Below are 18077 nucleotides of genomic sequence, written 5' to 3' on the forward strand. Positions count from 1 at the left end.
AAAGCATATCATATGTTAGATGTGTCAGAGTGTCATAGCATTATGACAGCATCTGCCCATGTTGATATTGCCCCCGAAACACTCCAGAGGTTTTGTTTTGTTTACTTGTTTACCCCTTTACAGAAATTATAGATATGGATAACTTTGCTCAAATGGGCATCCAAACACAACAACACACGCACACAAACTGTAACATTACCCATTAGCGTGTCACAGCATATGTGTGTGTGTGTATGTTCACATTCTGTATTCGCTATTGACATCCATTTAGACACCTCTCTATGGAACAAATAGCTATAGTGATTAATTGTTTACGAGATATGCATGGCATAGCAAAAATGTTATCTCCACCATCAATCTTAGGGTACAAACTGATGTTCTCCAGCGATGGCTGCCATGTGACTGATGCCGGTCTGTGATGAAGTTGTAGAGACTCCCAGTGTTGGAGTGGGTAACTGCATGCAGTCCCCAAATGTACAGCTCAATGTTAAAAAAAGCAGACATGGTTTCACTTTCTTGTCATTTGTTACCTTTGTATTGTGTTCAGACTGAGTAATAGGGGCATCCCTCTCTCATCTTGCCTTAATTAACAAGCTGTTGGGGTCCTGTTTAGAAAATTAGCTGTTGACTTAAAGTCATGAGAATGAGACTCTTCCCTGCCGTCACCTCTAATCTAATTGTGCCCCAATTACCTCAGGATTCTGACTCCATGTTAGTCAGTTTGTGATGTGAAATGCCACGTGCATTAAAAGGCATGTTTAGCAGCTGCTTCGACCCCTGACGACCTCCCCCATACCGCTGGCACATGATTAAACGACCGAACCTTCTCCCTGTGACAAGGAGGACTGATAACTGCTCAAACAAAATGTCATAGCGAATGCAAAACTCCATCTCAAGCTGACACGCGCACGCACAGAATTACAAACAGTCCCCAGCACCACAGGGGGCTGTGCACATGGATTAAATAATGCATAATTTACAAGGCACTATTTCAGAATGAGATGCCATGGGTTTGGAGTACCAGCGACGCATGCCAGTGTTGATTTATGAAAGGTTAGGATTCTGATTGCATTGCTTCCCGCTAGCGAGGAGCAAGGTAAACGACCGCGGTGGTGTTCAGGTATTGTAAACCCGTCATAAGCCCCTTAAAAATACTCAGCCGGTAATCCTATCCCATAAAGCTCACTGGGGGCTTAAGGTGTGTGTGTTGACTACCACCATGCGGGTCTCAGCAGACCTGAAAAGGAAAACCGAGTTAATTAATTTATGTACTATTGAATTCATAACATCTGCAATGCATGAGTGTGCGCCCGCAGTAAAAAAAAAAAAAGAAAAAGAATACCAGAAGGATCAATCATAGTCTGGGTATTATATCCCTTGTGTAGGCCTAAATATGCATCTGCTACTCAAGAATCATGTACACCTCACCTCCCACCTCCAGCCTTACATCAGATGGAAATAAGGTCCTTGTACCGATAGAATATGCTCTCTGTATGTAAATAATGACACAAGCAGTGCCGTCAACTTCACCAATGCTGAAAATGTGTGCGTGTGTGCTTTTGTGAGTGTGTGTATGTTGGTGATGTGTTGGGATAGTAGGCTCAGCACTGTATTAGAAAAGATCTATACAGATGGTGTTTATGTTTTCTCTCCACAAACTTCATCCCACCATTAGTATTGTGATAGCCTACAGCGTTCATGGCTGGCTCCCAGGATGTAAATGAATTGGATTGGAGGTGTCAAGGCCGTGGGTTATTTGATTCATGAAAGGTTGTTCGTCAGTGCCATTTAACTAGATCCTAAAACTGATGGAGAGGAAAGCCTAGAGGAATGAGCTGTCTGGAGAACGCATGCTCCACTGGCTCAGACAATCTTGAAGGGGTCCTGACCGCGTGTCCCATCGACTCGTTTTCTTCCACCCGTTTGATATAGGACTCGAGCACGGTGAGAGCTTTACGTTCTGTAAACAAATTATCATACACACACACACCACAGAGAAACTAAAACGTTGCCTTGGTTTTCTGTAGTGTTAGATTGTTTTGCTTTTCACATCTCCAGCTATATCTGTGATGTTCACATCATTGTTTCACGTCCCCTTTGAAAAGGTCATTCAAAATGAACATAACTCTCTATCCCCCATTGCTAAAAAGGTCGACAGTAATATATTTCAACTACAATTGTGTAAAAGGAGGGAAAGGTTATATGAGGTTTAAAGGAGTTGACAGGTTTTCCCGAGTGTGTTTTGAATATCTTCACATTTTGTTCTGATCAATCTGTTCAAGTTGTTATGGAGACAGTTCGCTCCCTTAGAAACACTTCACAGCACAAGGGAGAAATAACCATAAATTGTAATTGCGTTACATGCCTGGCTTTGATTGTGGTCATTACTAACCACTGCCATCTTCTGATTATATTTAGTATTACAGGTTGCGATCAAGAACGATTTTTGAAGGACTGTATGATATGCATTTTGATCTATTTTTGGAAAAGGATAAATCCATTCATATTTTTCAACACCTCCCCCCCCCTACACACACACACATACACACACATATTTCACTCTTGAAATTGAAATGTAATGTGTGCAACAATTTTTACACAACTTTTTACTAATTCATTATCCAGCTTTAATCTAATGTAGGCATTAATATCACAGAACTATCCAAGGCCCCCCATCTATCGTGTCGTCATGAGATGATTTCTGATTGGACGTTTTTTTGACAAGTCGCGCATTGCACGATGGGATATCTCAGTGTTTACTCAAATGGCAGTGAACATTTCGTGACTTGACAGTTCAGGCCCCAAAACAAAAGTACTGTATCTTAGATTAAAATAAAATACCAGTATTATCAGAAATAAAGAGAAACAGAAATCCACATCGAAAGGACACTGGTTCTCAACGTGAATTAATTTGTGGAGGACTGTCAAGGAGAGGACTTACGCACCGCTGTAGAAAAATCAGTCCCCAGTAAACGAAGCTACTGTACTTTGACAGGTCGGTAGAAAAATATAAGCATACAACCTTTCGTTACTTCTCTACATTTGTGTTTGGAACTTATTTAGTACATTAGTTCACACCCCCGCTGTAAATACTGTAGTCATTTATGCCCTCGTGTTGCTTTTTGTCTCATAAATAGAGAGATTTGACTTGGAGGACATCGCTAGAATTAGCCATAAGCGGCTAAAAATGTCATTGCCCCCTTCCCCTCCCCTCTTCTCCCTGTTGACAAAACTGTGCATGTGCGATGTGAACCAATAACCGTAAACATTGTTGCAACATGATGTTCAAGCAGCATTAGCCAAGGCGACAGTGTATCCAAGCAATGCTGAATGTGACAACTAGGGGGGAATTGTGTCAACAAGTCGAGAATTAAGTTTTTAGACCGTTGTGTTGAAGGGCTATGACCTCGTAAGAGGGCTAGATAAATTGAAGCCGTTCAAACGTTTTGCATTCTTCCATCATTCAGTTGGTCTACTGGCACTAGCATCCATATGTATGGCAATGGATACCATGAATTAACATGTTTGGGCCTACCATATTTATGGCAATAGCTTGGATACTGTGGGTTAACATGTAGGCCTAGTACTACACATCAGGAAATGATACCTCTTAAGATTGCTTTCTTGTGATTTCAGAGTACCATCAAATATCACAAGAGACTCTGAATCAAGCCGAATGTAAGTAGTCTTAGTTGGCATGCCACTACTAATTCCAGTGTTGCCATGGTTTCGTACTGTACCATTGTCTTGATGTGCTTGGTCTAGGACACTGGCCCGGACCATCAGTGACAGTCTGACAAGTGTCTGTCGTTAGATGGCAACATGGGCCAGTGAAGGGCATTTAAAAACGTCCTTGATTTGTTTTAATGGCTAATTTGGATGTATGAGGAGAGCTACTATGAATAAAGTCTGCTCTCCGACACTGCATTAAACCTTCTGCCTTCCTGTTTGAATGTTTTGTGCAGGAAGAAAGCGACTGCAAAGCATCTAATCGAGCGCTACTTTCGCCAGTTAACCGAGGGCTGTGGAAATGGGGACTGCACAAATACATTCTGTGCATCGTGTCTTGATTTTCAACCCGTGGATAACAACGCAGCCGCCGTCAGGGCACTGGAGCTATATAAGATTAACGCCAAACTTTGTGATCACCCCCCCCCAAACGACGGTGCCCATCCGGACGGCGGAGCCAACGGAATCCACTCTGCCTTAACCAGAAGCGACAGCGAGATGAGTGCCAGAGAAGACTACAAAGGTAGCCTCAGATGAACGAAACGCCCTGCATGGGTCTTCTTTCACAAATATATATATATATACATATTTATTTAGCAGGTCAAATGAATAAGGGCTTTTTTTCAACATTATTTTAACCTCTCACCCCCATTTACCCACTCCAGGTCCTACAAAAGATTCCAATACACTAAAGAAAATTTAAGTAATAACAATAAATATAGCTAACTGTTCTCTTTTTCACTTACTGCATGACCTATCCTAAAATAGTTTTCTGTTCTTCCAGTCTGTTTACTCACTGACTCTGCTGGATCTGTCCTCAGAGGTGCATTACCTGACTGAACACACGGTGTACAACATCATGGACGCCTGCGAGGTGACGGGCGACTTCTCTCCCATGATCCGGGTGATCGGCAGGATCTTCTCCAACGCGGACGCCCTGGTGCACAGCTTCCGGAAGGGCCGGGTCTTCGGCAAGGACCGACGCGGATCCCGCCTCTCCGGGGACGAGGAAACGGAAGCCGGCGAGGATGAGAAGACGTTGACGGCGGCGGAGGAGGAGGAGGGGTCAGGAGCCTTTGCGGCGGCGGCGGCAGAGGCGGAGCCCTCCAGGGAGGACAGCGTCCCTTTGAGGTTGGGCCCCTTCGACGTGTCCGTGGACATAGACGCGGTGAGGAGGGTCTACGACAAGCTGCTGTCCAACGAGCTGACCGAGGCGGCCTTCCTCAACGCGCTGGTGTACCTGACTCCCAATCTGGAGCTGGACCTGACCTACCTGGACGTGTACGACACCGACCCCAACTATCTGAACATCTTCATCATCGTGATGGAGAACCGGAACCTCCACAGCCCCGAGTACCTGGAGGTGGCGATGCCCGTCTTCTGCAAGGCCATGAGCAAGCTCCCCCTGCCTGGGCTCGCCAGGCTGACGCGCCTGTGGTCCCGGTACACCGGCGCGCAGATCCGCCGCATGATGGAGACCTTCCAGCAGCTCATCACCTTCACCGTCATCACCAACGAGTACGACAGCGACAACCTGGTAAACGACGACGAGGCGGTGGTGGCCGCCGTCAAGTGTCTGAAGCTGGTCTTCTACGCCAACGTGCTGGCCGGCGACCTGGACGTGGGGCACAACGAGGAGGAGGACGAGGAGCTCGAGTCCAGCGAGCTGACCCTGCAGGAGCTGCTGGGGGAGGAGCGCACCCACCGCAAGGGCCCCCGGGTGGACCTCCTGGAGAAGGAGCTGGGCGTGCGCACCCTGGACTGCCGGACGCCCCTCGTCCCCTTCGAGGACTTTGTCAACGAGCCGCTGAACGAGGTGGTGGAGATGGACAAGGACTTCACCTTCTTCAAGGTGGACTCGGAGAGCAAGTTCTCCTTCCAGAGCTGCCCGTTCATCCTCAATGCCGTCACCAAGAACCAGGGCCTGTACTACGACAACCGCATCCGCATGTACAGTGAGCGGAGAATCACGGCGCTCTACAGCATGGTGCAGGGCCAGCAGCACAACCCTTACCTCAGGCTCAAAGTGAGGAGAGACCACATCATCGATGACGCCCTGGTCCGGGTAAGCCTCGGAATGCCACACAGAGTAACAGCATTGGGGTGATAATCATGTCATATTATCCCTTAATATTATATACTATATAATATTATTATTTAATTTAAGAATAATCTAATAATTATTATTATAGTCTGCCTGTAGACCCTTTTCTCCTGAGCAAAATATGGTACAGGGGGATTTGAACCTGCAATTTCATGATCCCAAGTGCTCTAACCGTGTTGCCTGTGTTGCGTGTTTCAGCTGGAAATGATTTCCATGGAGAACCCTTCAGACCTGAAGAAGCAGCTGTTTGTGGAGTTCGAGGGGGAGCAAGGAGTAGATGAGGGAGGTGTTTCCAAAGAGTTCTTTCAGTTGGTTTTGGAGGAAATCTTCAACATTGATATTGGTGAGAATTGTATCTTGACAGACATCACGTGTTAGTTTCTGGGTCCAAACCTCCCTTTTCCTGAACTCCTCCCTCCGTGTTGTCCGTGGCGTTCGCCCCTCAGGGATGTTCACGTACGACGACGACACCAAGCTCTTCTGGTTCAACCCCTCCTCGCTGGAGAACGAGGCCCAGTACACACTGATCGGGATCGTTCTAGGACTGGCGATTTACAACAACTGCATCCTGGACGTCCATTTCCCCATGGTGGTCTACAGGAAGCTAATGGGCAAGAAGGGGACCCATCTGGACCTGGCTGACTCGCATCCAGTACGGTAGCATGCTGGAATGTTCCGAGTCCTCCATTGATATTCCTACCTTCGCACACACGCACTTCACATGCACCGTTAGCTGAAGAGGTGATTAGCTGTGTGTGTCAGTGTGTACGCGTGTATGTGTGTGTGTGTGTGTGTGTGAAGGTGCTCGGATGATGAGTGGCCCCAGAAGAGGCGCGGCTCTGATAAGTTGTGTCGTGCCTTCCGGCAGGTTCTCTACCAGAGTCTGACGCAGCTGCTGGAGTACGACGGGAACGTGGAGGAGGACATGATGCTCACCTTCCAGATCTCCCAGACCGACCTGTTCGGAGAGCCCACCACGTACGACCTGAGGGAGGACGGAGAGAAGATTCCGGTGACGAACGAGAACAGGAAGGTGCGTAGATTCCTGGGCGAACCGGGAAACGTGCGAAACGTCTTATCAGCCTGGCTCATTCAGGTGTCCTCACAGCGGACCCTCACCTCTCTCTCTGCCTCACTTTGTTTCTCCCACCTTTTTCTCTCTAATTTCACTTCTCTCTTTCTCTGTATCTCCATCTCTATTTCTCTCTCCCCTTTCATTCTTTCTCCCTCATTTTAATCTTCCCTTTCTCTCCCTTTCTCTATCTTTTCTCTCCCCCCCCTCTCTCTCTCCTTCTCTTGGAGAGGAATCCAGGGCAGCCGTCAGCTGGAATGTCCTGTTTGTCTTGCTCTGTTTGTGCTTTTGTACCTCGTGTTTTCATTGGCTGGCTGGCATTTGTGTGTGTGTGTGTGTGTGTGTGAGAGAGAGGGCCTTTAAGAGGGGCTGGTGCTGTTTGATGTGTTCCATTGTCTGGGAGCCAAGCTGCTTCCTGCCCCTGCTTTCCCCGATAGCTGAGAGAGAGAAAGAGAGAGGGGGGGAGAGGGAGGAGAGAGAGAGAGAGAGGGACGGACGAGAGACACGGAGAGAGAAAGAGCTAGAGAGAGAGGAGAGATAGGGGGGGGGGAAGTAGTCCGCCTTCGAAGTGTTGACATTGTGTTGTTGTTTTACTGATTTGTTTCTGTCTGTGTTCGTCCGCCAGGAGTTTGTGTGTCTGTATGCAGAGTACACCCTCAACACCAGCGTGGAGAGGCAATTCAGAGCCTTCAAGAGAGGCTTCCACATGGTGACCAACGAGTCTCCGCTCAAGTATTTGTTTCGGCCGGAGGAAGTGGAGCTGCTCATCTGTGGAAGCAGGGTATGGAGAGTCATCTCAGAGAAAGCACTTTTGGTCTTGTTTTTTTCTCCGACGCTATCTTTTGTTAGCATTTGCTAACTGCGACTCCCCTGACTTCATAGAATCTTGACTTCGAGGCCCTTGAAGAGACCACAGAGTATGACGGCGGCTACAGCAAAGACTGCCAAATTATCAAGTAAACATATATGTTATTATTATACATTTCCTGTCATTACACCGTAACATAGCTTGGTTTTTGCTTTGACCAGCAAGTATGGAAAAAGTTTTTTATTTCTTTTTATTTTGCTTGCTTGCAGAGACTTCTGGGAAACGGTGCACTTGTTCGGTGTGGAGCAGAAGAGGCTGTTTCTCCAGTTCACCACAGGCACAGACAGGGCGCCCGTGGGAGGCCTGGGCAAGCTGAAGATGATCATCGCTAAGAACGGCCCTGACACAGACAGGTCAGCTCCGGTCCCTTGTTGACGTGGGCTCGTGGGTTGGTCGTCTACATCTCGGTCTCAGTCTGTCTCTTTTCTTCTTCCACCCCCTCCTCCATCTCTCCCCCCCAACCCTCCCCATCTTCTTCCTCTCCATCTCTCACTCTGTCCCTCACTCATTCATTTACTCTGTTTCTCGGTCTATTTATCTGTCGGTCTCACTCTCACTCACTCTCCCTCCCTCCCTCGCCCCCCTCCCTCGATCTTCTTTCACCCTCCCCACACCATCTCTCTCTCTGATTCACTCCCTCACTCCCATCTCTCTCTCTCTCTCTCTCTCTCTCTCTCTCTCTCTCTCTCTCTCTCTCTCTCACCCTCTCTCTCACCCTCTCACCTCCTCCTCCAGGTTACCCACCTCTCATACCTGCTTCAACGCATTGCTACTTCCGGAGTACTCCACCAAGGAGAAACTGAAAGAGAGGCTCCTCAAAGCCATCACCTATGCCAAAGGATTCGGGATGCTGTGATTGGACAGACGAGCCTGTGAACACTTCCTGGGTGCAGTTTGCTATCTTCAGAAGAGGGAAAAGTCAACGATGGGAAGTACAGTGGGTTGAAATGGAAGAACTGCAGTGATCCTGTGCCTGAATACCCCTCACTGTCCCTACACACACACACACGGACACTTTGGCAACCTACACTATAGTATGATTGCGATTATTTGAAAAGGGAGAACAATGAGCAAACCTCCTAGAAAAAAAGATTGAGAAGTTTAAGATTCAAAATATATATATTTTTACCCAGCATTCAGCTGGTTTTGTTAACAATGCAAAACTGTAAAGCAGCAAATGCTATCGCTGATATGTCGGATACATTTTTTGGTCGGCTGCTTGCCTCCTCGCCCCCCGTTGCGTTTTTGTTGTTGTTGAGGGGTTTGCTCATTGCTCAAACAGGTCGTTCTGTGCCAGGTCTTGGATGACTGTGACCCCAACCACCCCCACCCACCCTACACCCAACCCTGTTACTGCTTCAATGTTTTCCAAAGACAGTCCGCTCCCCCCCCCCCCCCCTTTTCTTTTCAATGGAGTTTTAGTTTTTTGCCGTGTAATATAATTTGAGCAAAATTTCAAGCAGTTTTCAACCGTATCTGATTGTCGTGAAACTGTGAAAGTGCACTTAACTAGCAGGTCAGTGAACGGTACAGTGTACAGTATATATACATATATATATATATACTGTCTGTCTCTCTAGGAACATGTTCTCCTGTAGATGGACCCGAAGTCTTCCCCTTTCTCTTGCCATCGGTGCGGTCCGAGGCATAGGACTGCTGTAATCAGGACACAGACCCACTGTCCCAAGGGTTGTTTATGGTGCTGCTACGCCGGTAATGTGACTTTAGCAAACCAAGCTACTAGCCTTGGCTGGAGTCCTACATCTTACTGTCGTAACGGGCTCCCTGAGGTGATTAGAGTCGGATTCAAACCTATTGTGTGTGTGTGTGTGTGTGTGTGAGGTATTTGTTTAACACCGCCATCAATCCTGGCCAGTGTTTTTTTCTTTTTTTTTGTATTCTGTTTTATGCCATGACAGAATGACTATGCTGTTTAGTTACCACACTTCACTTTACATATCATACTGACGTACTGTAGCAACTGTCTTTGCCATCTGACTTAAGTGGCTTTGCAGTACTTGCCACCACTTCACAGCTGAACTTGAGAGACTGCTTCTTATGCTTGGAAAATGAAAACGTTTTGTTTTCTTCATATTGGTTCGTATTGTTTTTAGATATGTTTTTGTGATTGATTTATTATGTGTTATGCTGCACACATTGAAGCCTCTTCACCCTCCACAAAAAGACAGTGTGTGTGTATTGGTCACAGAATGGAGATGTACAGTTGGTAAACTGTTTTATTCGGTCAAAGCCTATCTCAGGAGAGACAAGAATGTGTATTTAAATCATCATAAATCACCTGTGTGTATAAATGCTGCAAAACGGATTAAAAGTGACTACATTCTTTGACTGATGTCATACAAGTGAGAGAATGAGTGAGAACACCCTCCCTCCATACATTCTAGAACACTCCGAGAACTCCAGAACAAGCAAAGCACTGTATGTATGCAGGAGGAAAACATGACATCATTGAGTCGACTTTTGAAGCCGTCCAGTGTCACATCAACTTTCCAACCTACCTAAAACCACCACACTGTATTCAGAGAGGACAACAGCGAGCCCCGGGGCTTCAGTTGGAGGTATTTCTCTCCCAGTTGCTCTCCACCAGGTTCTCCCTGGTCTGCTGGGTTCTGTAGTGCTCCAGGGCCAGGTACTCCCCATTCACCCTCCTCAGGGTAAGACTCCTGGAGGCCTCCCCCCTGCCCACCGGCCCCCAGTGGCCCAGCTCTTCCTCAACGTCCTGGGCTTCCTTTCTTCTCGGCCTGGCCTCAGCCCGCAGCCTCCGGGCGTAGTAGTCATCCAGGATCGCCCCCTGCTGGCGGTTCTGCTGCCCCAGGACGCTCACCTGCCCTATGAATAGCCTCATCCTCTCACTAAGGTCTTTTGCTGCTCCGCCGTCCTCGTCTGGCCCTGGGTGGATGTGTCCATGGACGGCCGGGCGTTTGTCAGTGCGGCTCAGAAGGTCGCCACCTTCAGCATGTGACCTTCGCTTTAGCGGAGGGATCTCACGGAGGGGCTGAGGGACGCTTCCCACAGCTGCTGTCGATATCCCCGATCCTGCTGTGAAGGGGTGGTCTGGGGCCCGTGGACGACTCCGTTTGTGTGTTCTCTGGAGATTTGACCCTGGCCCGGTCCATTCCTGTGGGCTAGCGCTCCTCCTCGCACAAGAACCAAGCCTCGCGACGGAGGAGGAGGTCGTCGGCGTGAAGCCGACCTTGGACGGTGCTGACCCGCAGGCTCTCCCCCCGGGCTGGAGGCCGCTGCTCGCGGAGGCCAGGGTGGAGGAGGTCTCCGCCTGCCGGCTCCCGCTCACCCCGCCGCCGTGTCTCCGCCGCGTCCCACGCAGCTTGGCGAGGAAGCGGAGGCGGACGGCGCGCTGCTCCGCGCAGATGGACGCCTCCGTCTGCCTCTTGAGGATCTCCAGAGAGCGCAGGTGTTTCTCCAGCAGAGCCGCCTCTCTCCAGTGGAACAAGGTGACTGGGTGAGACAGCTCAGAGGTGGAGGTTCTCCACCCGACAGGCATGGCTCGCAACGCGTCCGATGGTCTTTACAGCCGCGCTGGCTCTGCCTTGAGCTGTGTTGACAACCTTGAAACCAAAACATGATCTGTACTCTGTTGCTGGGGAAGGAGCTGGCCCCGTATCGTGACAACAAGATTGAATAGGCTCCTTTCTCTATTCATACTCATTCTGTATTTACAGTACCTCTCCACACAGGTTAGTGATTACTTATCAGGGAACACCGCAAATGCAGCCCTACACTCTGAGCAAAGAACCCGCCACAACAAACAATGCAGTTTTTAAGTCGTTTATTCAATATTTTGTGATACGAACATCTGCTAAAACACAACATTGCATTTCATACTTGCGTCGTTTATTAGACATTGGCGTGCTTTGATGACACTGTAGCTTAAATTCATGAGTACTGTACAAGCACACAATGTGGGACATACATGAATTGGGAGCCTTTTGTATCTATTGTGTTGTTCCTTCACATCGTTTGACCTTTCCTCCAGTGACCAGATCAGCCCACAGAGTCTGACTATTGTGAGAGGGTAATGAACCCACGTGAACACACTGGCTCAAACACGTCACACGAAATGCATCGACACATACAGGAAATCAATCAATTGTGAAACATTTCATTCATAGAACTAAACTCACATGACAGGAAAACTGTACATTCCCAAAACCACTTATGGTTGTTTGATGGATTTGTCCTTGACGAAGTGTGGGTCCTCTACTCCTCAAAATGTATCTGCCGTCCCTGCAGGTAACGTCTCCACGGTGTGGTTCAGGGTGCTTGGTACATCTTAATCACAGCATACCGCAATGTATATGCACTGCATACATGGTACAGCAACGTTTTGACACATTCTTTTTTTCACACAAAGAATACATATTGCATGAATGATAATATACATACACGGTTTTAATGTATAAATGGATATAAATGGGTACAGTCGAAAAGTATCAAACTAGCTATTTATAGGTATATTAGAAAACCAAAAATCTTTCTTTTTTTTATACTGTTAAGTCTCTGGGTAAACTGCTGTGAAATTACTAGGTCTTTTTGTCCGCGACCACTTCAGACAGATCCTCGGGGCGGACTGACTTGACTGTGGCCTCCATGTCGGTGATTCTCTGCTTGACCTTCATCTGGCTGGCGGAGAACTCCGCCAGGAGCTTGGCGAACTTGGACTGCATGTTGCTCAGGTTGATCTCCAGACGGTCGATCTTCTCCTCCAGGTCCTTGGGGTCGGCCCCGGCGTTTGCCACTGCCTCATCGATCAGGTTGTCCTTCATCAGGATGGCCTTCCCCTTCTCCTCCAGGGCCTTCTTGGCATCCGGGTACTCAGTCAGAGCCTCCACCAGGTCGTCCTTCGACAGCGCAAACAGGTCAGAGTAGCCCACACTTCGGATGTTGGCGGTCCTCCGGTTTCCCGCCTTACTGCCTTTGATTCCCAGGATGCTGATCTCCCCAAAGTAGGCTCCGTCGCTAAGCACCACGAACTGGGTGACCCCGTCGTCCGCGACGACCGCCAGCTTCCCCTCCTTGATGATGTACATCTCGCGTCCGATGTCGCCCTTCTTGCAGATGTAGTCCCCGGGGCTGAACACCTGCGGCTGCAGCTTCAGCACCAGCTCAATCAGAAGACCGGCTTCGCAGTCCTGGAAGATGCGCACTTTCTTCAGGGTGTCCAAATGGACGTTGATGGCGATCTCGGCCTTCAGCTTGTCCGGGAGGTTCTTCAGCACCTCCTTCTCGTCGCAGGTCTTCTTCTCCGTCCACAGGTAGTCGAACCACTTGATGACCCGGGCCTCCAGGTCCTTGGTGACCTTACGGAACTGCATGTACTGCTTGATGGAGTCGATCTTGGCCTGGAAGTCGGCGCGCGACTTGTTCATGTTGGAGATCATGGCGCCGACGTTACCGACGATGGTGGCGAAAATCAGCACGCCGATGAGGAAGTCGGCGACGACGAACAGGTACTCGATGTCCTTGACTGGGGGCGGGGTCTCCCCGATGGTGGTCAGGGTCAGGGTGGACCAGTAAAGACAGTAGATGTATTTCCTGATCAGTCTTCCATGCTCTGGGTGACTGATGTTGGGGTACACCCAAGTGTCTGTGCCGAAACCAATCGTTTTGGAGATGGCGAAGAAGATGCACGCGTTCCAGTGGATGATGATCAGGATGTACAGTACGAGATTGCTGATACGGAAGACGTTGGGGAAACTGGTCCTGGTCTCAGTGCGGTCGAAGAACTCAAAGAGTCGGGCCATTTTGAAAAGGCGGTTGAAGCGTAGCTCAGGGTTGTTGTAGCCGAACTTTAACATCAGGATGTCTGTGGGGACCATTGACATTATGTCGTATTTGAACTGAGGCGTTTCTCTGTATTTTGCCCTCAGTTTCTTGGCATCTTTCACAATCAGGCCTTGTTCCAGAAAACCTATCGGAGGTAAGGGAAACAAAATTGTGAAAACTGTGTGATATCAAATGCACCTCAGTCTAGGCTCAGTTGATCTTAGAGAGGCAGCACGGAAGAGTACCGGACCTGTTCTCGACCTCACAAACGTGTCCATGTAGTAGATGATGTCTGAGGTGAGGTCCAAAAACATCCATAGAGTCGTGTAAGAGTTCTGAAGTTCATTAAAACAAGCCCTGGAAAAGAGGAAAAAGACAATCCCATTGGGGTCACTATGGAAACCTGATAGATGGAGAGATGAAGAGCTGAAAAACGGAAAGGAAAAGAGAAACAAAGATGATACCTTGTCACAAGCATCATCAGATTGTAGAATGTTGGAGCAGCGATGATGGTCAGCCATCTGTAGTAGTTATCATTAGCGGGGTCCATGATCCAAATTTCTTTCCTAAAATCATATTTTGGTGAAATTACAGTCCCAAATCCAAACATTTTTAAGGGTTATTTGTTATTTTGCTGTCACAGATGTCACGTTTAAATGATCCACACTGGAATGTGGAAATCCTACCCTTCACAGGTGTTTTGCACAGTCCTGGTATCGAGCTCTAAGCTACGGATACGGCAGTGAGATACTTACGGGGGCTCCACTTTCTTTTTCTCATCTTTCTTGTCATCCTTCTTCTCATCTTTCTTCTCATCCTTCTTTTCATCTTTCTTCTCATCTTTCTTCTCATCCTCTTTCTTCTCGTCCTCTTTCTTCTCGTCCTTTTTCTCATCATCTTTTTTTATTTCTTCTTTCTTGTCTTCTTTTTTGCTACGGATAACACGTTTTGCTTTTCATCTTGTTGACGAGATAGGGTACCTACGAGGCGTTGTCATGGACTACAGTGGGTGAAATACGGGACCATGCTACAGAGCTGTAACTAGTCAGGATATAGAGGGTATGGTGGAGGCTGGATATTTCTAATCAAGTTTGGTTTTGGTTTTAGCTCAGACATTGTTAGAGCTGTTAGGGTGCCAGCCACACATATGGCCACTAGATGGCAACATGACACCACCTGAGTATGCCACCTACGAAAACATGGCTTTTTTTTCTTGTTTATACTATGGTGACTTTACAGTATAACCAGCACCAACAATGTACTTATAAGGGACACAGAGTCAAGCATCTCTAGCATTAGATAATAAGGTATGGTAAACCTATCAAGCAACATCTTACCATGTCATTTGATAGGTGTTGTGACAATACTGTACTATAATACTAGTATTCTCTATTATGGTTCATAGCTAGCTCTTTCTTGGCACTTTCCAAGCAGACATTAAACTTCACAGCTTCTGGAACTATATGGCTTTTAGAACTACTACACAACTTCCAGAACATGATATGGCTTCTAGAACATTGTCTATAGCTTCTAGAACAGTACCAATTTTAGGATGGCTACATGCCTTCTAGAAAGGTCTATGGGTTCTAGAATGACTCCAGGACCACTACGTTTGGTCTCCTAGTTGCTGACCCAGTATGGGAGACTTACTCATCTGTGTTGTTGCAGTTGTTCATATTGTAAGTGGCTAGTGGCCAGTGACCGACAGCACTTGGAGAAAGATTGAAGAGAGTTTCGTTTAGATAATACCGTGTCACAGATGAGTGAGACATCTGAATAGGATAGGCATTGTCAACCCACTAGTCTGTTTGTGCTCTGTGGTGCTGTAAACACGGTTACACGGCAGGTCATGACTCATGAGAGGTGCAGCGGATCACGAGATATCTATTCCACGTCCAGGGAGGAAGGTTTACTTTGAGGCTCTTGACTATTCACCATTTTGACCATTACGAACTCTATAATCTCCCTCTGAACAGTGTTATGGGCAGTTATGGGAACATTAACAGTTGAAGACAAACATACTTTCTCTTCCTCAGACGATCGGGGTGGCCCAGAGACTGGGCGTTGCTCTCTCGACTGGAGGCTTCTTTGAGCTCGGGGCCCCTGAAGCGCTCCAGGAACGAATCGGGTCGCTCGACCTCGCCTTGCATTCTGTGAGACGCCCAGTTGCGCAGCATGAACAGGAAGTGAGAGAGCCTAGGAGATCAGCAGGAGAAAAAGAAGGTACGCGGTAACAAACGTTGTGGTTTCTGATATGAGTGTGTCTAGACTGGTGGTTGGCACTGGAGGCAGGGGCGTAGGTTTCATTATACACCTTTTTTTTTTGGCAAATCTGTCCCCCCCCCATGTTTCATTAAGAAAGTCATACAATGGCCGCATCATCGGCTATTACAAAAAATCTGTCCCTCCAACATTTGAAAACAAACCTATGCCCCTGGTTGGAGGTGGCCTCAACAAAGCTGCCTGAAATCAAACAACACTGCTGGTGGGATCTGGCGCCTTGCTGAATACCTGGCCATGGCGCCCGCCCCCGCAAAGGAGCTTCTGCGAGACTCTGGCAGCCTGCTGGTGGCCACAGACAAGACCCCCTGCATCTCTGAGGAGTTGTCCTCACACAGAGAGCGCCCCCTGGAGGAGACGGGAAAAAGGAAACACGACAGTCGAGCCACCGTCTACAGACATAACCGTTATACACACGCGTGACCTGACCGTCTCGATGAGGCAGTCCTCCTTGTCTCACACCTCCGCAAACCACAAATGAGTGTGAAATCACTGGGCGCGTTTGATTCGACTGCTGCGGCAGCCCCCGTGGTGAAGTCTGACCTGTAGGTCCCGTTCTCCACGTCGTCCAGCTCAGCATCCGGCGTGCGGATGGATGGTCGATGGCGTGTGGGGTAAGACTGCTCTGTGCAGATCTTGGCCATGGTCTCTCCTCAGGCTCTGTGGCCCAGGGACATCCAGCCTTGTACAACACTGTAGATGACACCAGTCACAGCCCTGGGGTCAACACTGTCACAAAACCCAGCACAATGTCCCAACGTCACATATGATCATGGTTGTAAGTGCCAAAGACACCTGGTAATAGCTGTAAGCCTAAGAGTAAGATTGGACACTGTCTGACATGTAGTTGATGTGGTGGTTGAAACCTATTTCCCCAATGTAGCTATCTGAGAGACTATAAATAATCAGGATGTATTTTTACGTCCCGCTCCTAAAAATACATCCTGATTATGTCCTAAACACTAAACAAGATCAGTGCCCTGTCACTCACAAAGATCACCTCAGCTTTAGAGTAAGTACACTATGGCCCTACAGCATGTGTTACCCCTCTCTTTAGGTTATGTGCTGGGTAACGACTTGTATATCTGACATGATGCACATTGTTGGACGTGAATATGTAAATTATTCAGGGTGTAGCTTTCATTACACATGGGTGGGGCATGTCCCCCCCACTTTTTGAAAACGGCAAATCTGTCCCCCCCACACTTTCTATTAAGAAAGTTATATTTAACGGCCACATCCTCAGTAATACAAAAAAAAGCAGCCCCACCCTCATTTGAAAACAAACCTGCGCCCCTTGCCATGAATACACTTGGTTGAGCTTTTCAGCAGTATGGAAAGAAAGAAACAATGTTTTCAAGTGTGTTTCTTTGTTTGTGGGTGGGCTGTTATGTATACCTGTGTACACCTGTGATGTTCTTGCAAACAATGTTTGGTGCTGTTGTGGTTTGGGATGGGATTAGGCTAATTAATATTGGCAAGCAAACTTTGTAATGTAGCCAACACTGTCTGATTGATATGTGCCCATGAATAAATGCATGAAATCAAGAGGGGCCTACTAGTTATTGTTCTCATTCGAGTTAGAAATGCATTGTTATTGAAATAATTTCAGTGACAATGTAACTGGATTACTAGTAGCCACTAGAACAAAGCAAGGACAATACATGCATTTTTTGTAACTGGCACTAAATCCAACTTCTAATAGGTCCATTTATCAGTTCATGAAGTTGTGTAGGTGAATAAAGTCTAAATTCACACAAAAATACAACATGGTTTATGACGTGTCATACCCTACACCTGCATCAGAGAGGAAGGGAGAGAGAACAAGCAGCACTCCACAGGGAGCCATATTAGCGTCACATTTTTTATAATCCCAAACCCCCTTTCATTGATTTAACTGCTTAAAGTCTTGTTGATGGGACCTTCTATGACACGTCACCATGGCGAGGATGTCTATTTACTTACAGGTTCTGCTGTTTGATTTATGGTGTAACAGATCACGGTTGTAACACGTGTGGCTGCAGATTAGCACTAATACTGTGGAGCTAAGGCCGTCTAAATAAGATCTTGCAGGAATAGTTTATGGAGATGAATAAAGCCCTGCTCATATATAATATTTGCAATTGCCTGGTGTCCTTGTCCCTGATTTAATGTCAAACAATTACTTCTCACAAAATGAAAAATTACTGTAGGATAATTAAAATAACAACACTAACAAA

General features: G+C 47.4%; 2 protein-coding genes across 3 annotated transcripts; one reads left to right on the forward strand and one right to left on the reverse strand.

Moving 5' to 3' along the window:
* The first annotated feature begins 2851 nt into the window (after window positions 1-2851).
* On the forward strand, window positions 2852-10119 carry ube3a (ubiquitin protein ligase E3A). 2 transcript variants are annotated; one of them, XM_067229904.1, is made up of 11 exons: window positions 2852-2995; window positions 3637-3678; window positions 3966-4252; window positions 4551-5794; window positions 6032-6176; window positions 6280-6485; window positions 6702-6866; window positions 7531-7686; window positions 7788-7861; window positions 7983-8126; window positions 8509-10119. In XM_067229904.1, coding segments are annotated over exons 2-11 (2544 nt in total). In that variant the 5' UTR covers window positions 2852-2995; window positions 3637-3676; the 3' UTR covers window positions 8630-10119. The 2 variants fall into 2 exon arrangements, with proteins under 2 accessions (XP_067086005.1, XP_067086006.1); XM_067229905.1 differs by lacking the exon at window positions 2852-2995 and adding an exon at window positions 3463-3494.
* Window positions 10120-12335: 2216 nt separating this feature from the next.
* cnga3a (cyclic nucleotide gated channel subunit alpha 3a) lies at window positions 12336-16667 on the reverse strand. The gene is made up of 6 exons (XM_067229831.1): window positions 16402-16667; window positions 16090-16206; window positions 15601-15774; window positions 14043-14144; window positions 13829-13935; window positions 12336-13723 (listed from the first exon to the last, which is right to left on the reverse strand). The coding sequence occupies exons 1-6, from the start codon at window positions 16500-16502 to the stop codon at window positions 12336-12338; spliced, it is 1989 nt and encodes a 662-aa protein (XP_067085932.1). The 5' UTR covers window positions 16503-16667.
* Window positions 16668-18077: the final 1410 nt, after the last annotated feature.

The sequence above is a fragment of the Osmerus mordax genome, chromosome 26, assembly GCF_038355195.1.
Source record: "Osmerus mordax isolate fOsmMor3 chromosome 26, fOsmMor3.pri, whole genome shotgun sequence".
Classification (NCBI taxonomy): Eukaryota; Metazoa; Chordata; class Actinopteri; order Osmeriformes; family Osmeridae; genus Osmerus; species Osmerus mordax.

Bases quoted from the DNA above. Each gene is read 5' to 3' on its own strand.
- cnga3a (XM_067229831.1), bottom strand. From the start codon at position 16,502: ATGGCCAAGATCTGCACAGAGCAGTCTTACCCCACACGCCATCGACCA. The intron at 13,936-14,042 runs GTATCATCTTTG...CCTCTTTTCCAG, and splicing joins CTGATGATGCTTGTGACAAG to GGCTTGTTTTAATGAACTTC. The intron at 13,724-13,828 runs GTCCGGTACTCT...TACCTCCGATAG, and splicing joins GTTTGTGAGGTCGAGAACAG to GTTTTCTGGAACAAGGCCTG.
- ube3a (XM_067229904.1), top strand. The intron at 6,486-6,701 runs GTACGGTAGCAT...GCCTTCCGGCAG, and splicing joins ACCTGGCTGACTCGCATCCA to GTTCTCTACCAGAGTCTGAC. The intron at 6,867-7,530 runs GTGCGTAGATTC...TTCGTCCGCCAG, and splicing joins TGACGAACGAGAACAGGAAG to GAGTTTGTGTGTCTGTATGC.